General features: G+C 43.0%; 1 protein-coding gene across 1 annotated transcript; it reads right to left on the bottom strand.

Moving 5' to 3' along the window:
* Positions 1-38: 38 nt before the first annotated feature.
* Positions 39-6,253, bottom strand: rhoab (ras homolog gene family, member Ab). The gene is made up of 5 exons (XM_029664117.2): positions 6,145-6,253; positions 4,098-4,255; positions 2,433-2,553; positions 2,032-2,162; positions 39-858 (listed from the first exon to the last, which is right to left on the bottom strand). Exons 2-5 carry the CDS (start codon positions 4,251-4,253, stop codon positions 685-687), a joined length of 582 nt encoding a protein of 193 aa, XP_029519977.1. The 5' UTR covers positions 4,254-4,255; positions 6,145-6,253; the 3' UTR covers positions 39-684.
* Between the last annotated feature and the right edge of the window lie 847 nt (positions 6,254-7,100).

Here is a 7,100-nt window from a genome sequence, read left to right on the forward strand (position 1 = left end):
TCATTCAATTCCCACACCACAAAAAAGAAGGAAATGTGTTAAAGAATGTAATTTATTACACAATGTAACTAAGGCTAGTTTAAAAATACAGTTTCCAGTTATGTACGTGTGTACATATGAATATACCCATGCCTTATATTTACAGATTTGCATACATCATGTTTTCCTGTTTATTTGTTTCAACACTTACTTTACGGTTTCACATCCAAAAACTAAGAATGATTTGTACATAACAGAGACTACAATTTAAAGCAGTTATCAGCCCTGTTTGTGTTCCAAACAAACTGAAAGCAGCCAACACAGAGTCCAGGCAGGCAGAGCACTTAACTGGCAGTCCCGAGGCCAGCCCTTCTCCCGACAGGCCCAACAACAGCATTTGGAAGGTGAAAGATTTCAAGGTAAAGCATTTTAAAACAAAAAGCAGTCCCGGGTTCTCCCCTCACCTCCAATTTAAATACTGATAAATGTTTTCCATGACTTTTTAAAAATGAGTAAAAATAAAATAAAAACTAGAAAAAAAACCTACGTTCAGGGATCATCTCCCAAAGCAAGGAGACAAGCTCCAGTGGCCGGCGAGTGTGAGGGGGGTGGAGGAGGGGGGTCAGGGATTTGGTGGGATGTAAACGGGTGCTTCTCCAACCACACACTTGCCAGAGCCCCTGGTACATGGTCCTGTCATGCACTCTACAGCAGGAGACATTTATTGCTCTTCTTGCCCCTCCGGGCCTGTAGCGCCGCCCTGGTGGCCATCTCAAACACCTCCCGCACCCCATCCTTCGACTTGGCTGAGCACTCCATGTAGCCGAACGCTCCAATCCTGTTGGCCATGTCGCGGCCCTCCTCTGGCTTCACTGGCTCCTACAGAGAGTTAAGAGACACTGTCAGGACAACCAATACACTGACCATATAATGGGGAAAGAGTGATACAGTTGAATGGCATATGCCAGGGATGGAAAAGGCTGTCATTGTAAATAAGAATCGGTTCTAACTGACTTGCCTAGTTCCATAAAAAGGTCAAATAAAAAAGTATATAAAATAAACTGGCGGCCAGTGGGCCCTTTTTAAGGCATTCGTATCAATTTAAGGCCCTTGTATCAATTGTCTGATTCTCTGTAATAATGATATGGGAATAACAATGCATTTTATTTTGAAAGTGGTTTCTTGCATCAAACATTTTCAGTCACCTTGTCTGAAGGACAAGTGGATAAACAGGTTAATGTCAAGCCCTGCATAGTCTTTTCGAAAGTCTCATGGAATGTCGACCTACATTGAACACCACACATTGGCTGCTACTGTAGACTGAATGACTGAACAGCTATTTCCATGTTTAAATGTTATGGGTTGTATTTTCTTATATTGTTTTTTTTGCTGGAAGTTGCACTTCATTTTTTACAACGTTTAAGTTTGCGCTCAGAAGAAGAATTTGAGGGAACATTGACGGGTGCCCACATGGATTTCTTTAGTCTCACTCAGATATCATATTAAAAACTACAAACAATTCTTTCTACAATGTGGCAAAATGTGTAGAATTGTAGGAAATTGGCTAAAAAAACCCCACACTTTTCCACCTTCACCTTATGGCAAAACAAGCAGAATAAATTATATTTGTTATAAAATTGCTACGTCGTCTTCACCCTATGGCAAAGTTTCGAGTAACAGCAAACCTGCTTTAAAACGGCAACGTTGTTCTCTACACCCAATGACAAAATGTGTAGAATTGCATGAAATTAACTCTAAAACTTCAACAATGTCTCCCGCTGTCAAGAGAGGGGGGGGCACTAATATGTTTTGCTCACAATGTGGGAGGGATGGATGTGGGTACGCAGACCCCCCGAGCAACTGCGGTCCTTCAAGATGAGTTCAGATTTTGTGGCCCCCACCCCCATCAAAGTTGCCCATCCCTGGTCTAGACCTAGGGAAAGTTCCCCAAAAGCTTTGTGGCCAATGTGGAACTTTATTTCTCAACCCAGTTCGTTTATCGTCTGAAGAGTTGGTGTAGAGATGGGAAACATTGGTGTTCTTTCTACGTGCCTGTTTCATCTTGGCCAGCTCGCGACGTGTGTGTTCATCATTGCGCAGGTCCTTCTTGTTGCCTACGAGGATGATGGGAACGTTGGGACAGAAGTGTTTGACCTCGGGGGTCCATTTCTCTGGAATGTTCTCTGTAAAAGAGCAAAAAGGTTGGGGGGTCAGACAGGCACACGCGCCAATGCCCCAGTGCGCTAGGCCAGCTGTAGGTAGTGTACAGTACAGAAGGTTGGAGAGAAGAGCTATTGCTGTCTTATGCTTGTGTGTGAGTGAGAACTTCACTAGCCAGAATGGGCTGAACAAACCACCTCTATTCCAGCAATGGCAATGGACATAAAAGGAAACTGTGTGCTGATGATGGTAAGACAGAGGGCAAGTCTGAGTGTGTGTGTGTGTGACCTCACCCAAACTGTCTGGGCTGTCAATGGAGAAGCACATGAGGATGACGTCAGTGTCGGGGTAGGAGAGGGGGCGAAGCCTGTCGTAGTCCTCTTGGCCAGCTGTATCCCACAGAGCCAGCTCCACCTAGTACAGAGTAGACAACCACCACTGGTAATCCACATAGGGCTAGATGTGTAACAACAACAAACATCTCTATACCGTTGAGGATTGTGATACTTTATGGACTTGCTATACAATATACATATGGAACTACAATATGTATCAAACCGGGACCTTGTTTTGAAACCGGGGCCGTACTACCCACAATCCAATATATCTATTATTCATCTTAGAAGACTGCCCATTTCAAAACTATTTCCTATTTAGTTCCTACTGGACATGGTGTTCATGCGGATGGATGGCAGCTGCTAGTGTTCATGTGGATGGATGGCAGCTGCTAGTGCTCATGTGGATGGATGGCAGCTGCTAGTGTTCATGTGGATGGATGGCAGCTGTTAGTGTTCATGTGAATGGATGGCAGCTGCTAATGTTCATGTGGATGGATGGCAGCTGCTAGTGTTCATGTGGATGGATGGCAGCTGCTAGTGTTCATGTGGATGGATGGCAGCTGCTAGTGTTCATGTGGATGGATGGCAGCTGTTAGTGTTCATGTGAATGGATGGCAGCTGCTAGTGTTCATGTGAATGGATGGCAGCTGCTAGTGTTCATGTGGATGGATGGCAGCTGTTAGTGTTCATGTGGATGGATGGCAGCTGCTAGTGTTCATGTGGATGGATGGCAGCTGCTAGTGTTCATGTGGATGGATGGCAGCTGTTCTAGTGTTCATGTGGATGGATGGCAGCTGTTCTAGTGTTCATGTGGATGGATGGCAGCTGTTCTAGTGACTTGGTTTATCAGCAAAAACCGGCCAACAGAAATAAACCATAGATGTGCCATCTATATAAAGAGAGTCAAATGTAAATTCAAGTTAATGAGATCTGCCTACTGCAGACTTTCGTGGACATACAGGACATTGTTTGGAAAAACTGGATATTGGTTTTAGAGGTAGGTCAACTTCAATGACTAATGAACAAGAGGACAATGTCAGAAAAACAACACTTTGAAAATGGATAACTGGACATTTCATGAAGGCATTCATCACTGACACACTAAAGGGAAAAAAATAGAATTCACTACCAAGGGTAAGTGGGGAAAGCAAATTAGAGCAAGACACTTCTACGAGTATGACACATGAAGTGGAATTAATTTAGCCAATAAAAACTAGGCTAGATTTCTGGTCAAAGCATATTGAGGACAGGACACCTGGGTTTATAACCCCCTCTGACCTCTATCTAATAAAGTGCCATAAGATCTTACATTACAGCTGTAGATTACATATGCATTACATTATTCAGGAGCATATGCTGCACCTAATATGTTTTTATTACTTGGTCAACAGAATAAACATGTGCCATGCCATTATACCCATCTGCCTCCTCCTAAATTCAGCTCAATCCTAACCAGCCGATACCACGACAGCCAAGACCAGCAATGCCACTGTTGAAACACGCCAACACTGAAGCCACCCCTGAAAACCTGCTAGCAATTAGGCCTATGTATTCCACCTAACCTGGTTTACACATTCAACTGAGAAATAGACAGCGTGTGGTAGCGTCTGTATGCATTACCTGCTTGCTGTCCACCTCGATGTCAGCCACATAGTTCTCAAAGACAGTGGGTACGTAGACCTCGGGGAACTGGTCTTTGCTGAAGACTATCAACAGACAGGTCTTCCCACAGGCACCATCTCCCACGATCACCAGCTTCTTACGAATCGCCGCCATGCCTGAGAAGAGAGAAGACGCATGAAGAAACACAAGATAGATAACAGCCTCATATTGAACAGGTTTTCACAACGTCTGTGGCCTCATAGGATCAGTGCGATCGATTGACTGGACTCTTCACCACTATTGTGGGGAAAGCAAAGCTTACAGCCAAACTTGTATTCTTGAATGACCCCCCCAGAGGAAAAACACAGGGTTCAGCACCAGCAGAGGTTAAGGGATAGTTTACACTTATATTTAACCCGCTGGTTGTCTGTCAGTGTCCTACAATTCCCTGCCTGGGCAGAGATCAACAACCAATGTTAACCAACCAGGCTGTTGATTCAGAACAAACTGCAGGTGTGGTGTATACCCTACACCGTAAACTGGTAATCCCCACTAATAACCGTTGAGTGAGTTTCCTCATGTAAATATGTGTGCGAGGAGGGAGAGAGAATGATGCCATCTATTTAGTTATTGGATTGATGCTCGGGTGAAACTAATTGTTGAACGTTAGGATCACAAGTCAGGACCCTGAATGAATGGTGCACTCAAGGTGGAAAACATGTCACTCAGTCTAAGATACATGGGACGTGTGGCCGACATGTATACACCACACAGAACGTAGTGCAACTGCCCATGCAACTCAATGCTGCAAGGCAAATAGTGTGGCATTGGAAATGAATGTACTTCTGGTGTACCAAAACGCAATTACACTGTCGAGGCGTTAGCTTCTACCACGGCATGGTGTCCACAGGGTTGGTAGTCAAATGACGGCTTGACAGAAATGGTAGCAGAATGTTAAACTTTTCTTTCACCCGTATCCAGATACTGCTGCATAGCTACCATTTTGCGCAATAACACCGTTGGTGTGATCGAGGGGTAAATATTTATGTCACGCAGTATCGTAGCGATCAGTGATGTCCCCATTAACCGCATGAGCAGTGCAATGAAGTTCCTCACATGCAAGACAGAATCAGAAACCGTAATGCAGATTTGAGTTTATTGGCTGACCAGACATCAACTCCGACTATTTAGGATGGACAATAATTTTAAGTAGCTAACATTAGCTACTATAGCTAAGTACATTTGCCTATAGGGTGGGTCATTAAAATGTTCAGTAAGATGGCGTCAAGACATCAACAGATCGTCACATTCCAAACTCACTTCGCTAGTTCTCCACCCGCTAAACAGTCTCTGGTCACTGAAGTGAAAATGGTAAAAAAATGAAATACAAAAAGATGTCGTTAGAGACCAACGCTAATACTTGCAATGTATGGGCCAAGCTGAGCCACCCAATCAGATCTAAACAAATGGGGGTTGATAGCTAACATAGTCAGATAACTAGCTAAGAAGAGTAGCTACCGTAGCTAGCCAATGTTAGAACCCGCTTACAGGGTGGCACGTAGAAGAAAAATACAAAAAAACAGCCACAGTAGTTAACTACTTGGCAGAAGACAGTTAATATAGCTAACTGATCAGAATATGGTCGTGTTGATGATCGATAACGTTCGAGTTTGGCTAGTTTACCACTGGTCAAGTTAGTTAGCGAACGTAATTGTTACATTAACTAGCAACAAACTGACACGCCGGTTTGTTTGAAATACTGACTCGTTACTGCTAGCTGAACCAAGTTAACTTCTGTGGATGCGTTAACTACATGGGCGCGATTCAATTCATATGGGGATAAAAACTTTGTGATAAAACAATGGAGCTTAGTTGTCAACAGTGTTGGCTAACTAGCCAGTTGGCTGTCAGTGCGGAAGCTATCGAGGACTCCTCCGCTCGATTGGAAAAGCGAGACAGACGACGGTAAGGGACAACTTTCTAACAATTTATCCGATAATTACACTCCACCAATGTTGTCATATGAAACTTTTATTGCGATAAGTGATTCAAAAGTAGTTTTTACCTGTTGTTTAGATGGCTAGTAGTCGTTTTCCCAGGGCAATGGTGCTTCGTCGATAACCCTCGTTTCAATCCGATACAATGAATTACTTCGCGTGTACGCGCTAGGGGGGAGGGGTGGCGGAAACGAGCGTGAGCCACGCCTGCGCGTGCACGTTGCATGAGTAAAGTATTTCTGCCTTTAATTAATCAATCTCCGTTTGAGATTCGGTTTCGATCAGCATCCAACAGTTTTTTTTGGTTGTTGATATAAAAGCTAGCTAAGTGCATTCAGAAACATTTTCACACCAAAAAGGATGCAAGAAAGGAACCAAGAAGTGACTATTCTGCCAGCAGCACAAACGAGGACGTCACTTATGTATGGTAATCACTAAACCTTCAAAATAAAAGCCCGCATTTCTAAACATTGCAATATTGATAACTAATTCAAATTATATATTTTTTTACCAATGGCTACTTTCATTGTGCCAACAAGAAAATTCCATTAGTAATTTAAGAGAAAAACCAATAATGAAACAAATACAATGTTGACACTGATAGAGGTATGTTGACAATATTGGGCTGTAGAGAACTCTTTACCTGTCTCAGCTAAAGGGGGGTGGGAAATACTAGGGTATAACCAAATATGGTTAGTTTTGGAGGGGCACTGTGTTATATTATACTAATTCCAAAACAATAAATGAATGTACTGTTGTTGTGTTGAATATCAGTTATTTGTTTTGCTTGCCTTGTTGCTTCCGGTATGAAATTAAATGTGAACAAAGACACAATGTAAACAGTGATGTACTGGCATACCTGTTAACGACCTAGATGAACCTAATTGTGATGGTAATAGCTGCACCTTTACACATTTAAATCAGTCTAAGGCCAGCCTTCACAAATCAAATCCATTTTGATTGGTCACATACATGTGTTTAGCAGATGTTATTGCGGGTGTAGCGAAATGCTTGTGCTTCTAGC

The sequence above is a fragment of the Oncorhynchus nerka genome, linkage group LG7, assembly GCF_034236695.1.
Source record: "Oncorhynchus nerka isolate Pitt River linkage group LG7, Oner_Uvic_2.0, whole genome shotgun sequence".
NCBI lineage: Eukaryota > Metazoa > Chordata > Actinopteri > Salmoniformes > Salmonidae > Oncorhynchus > Oncorhynchus nerka.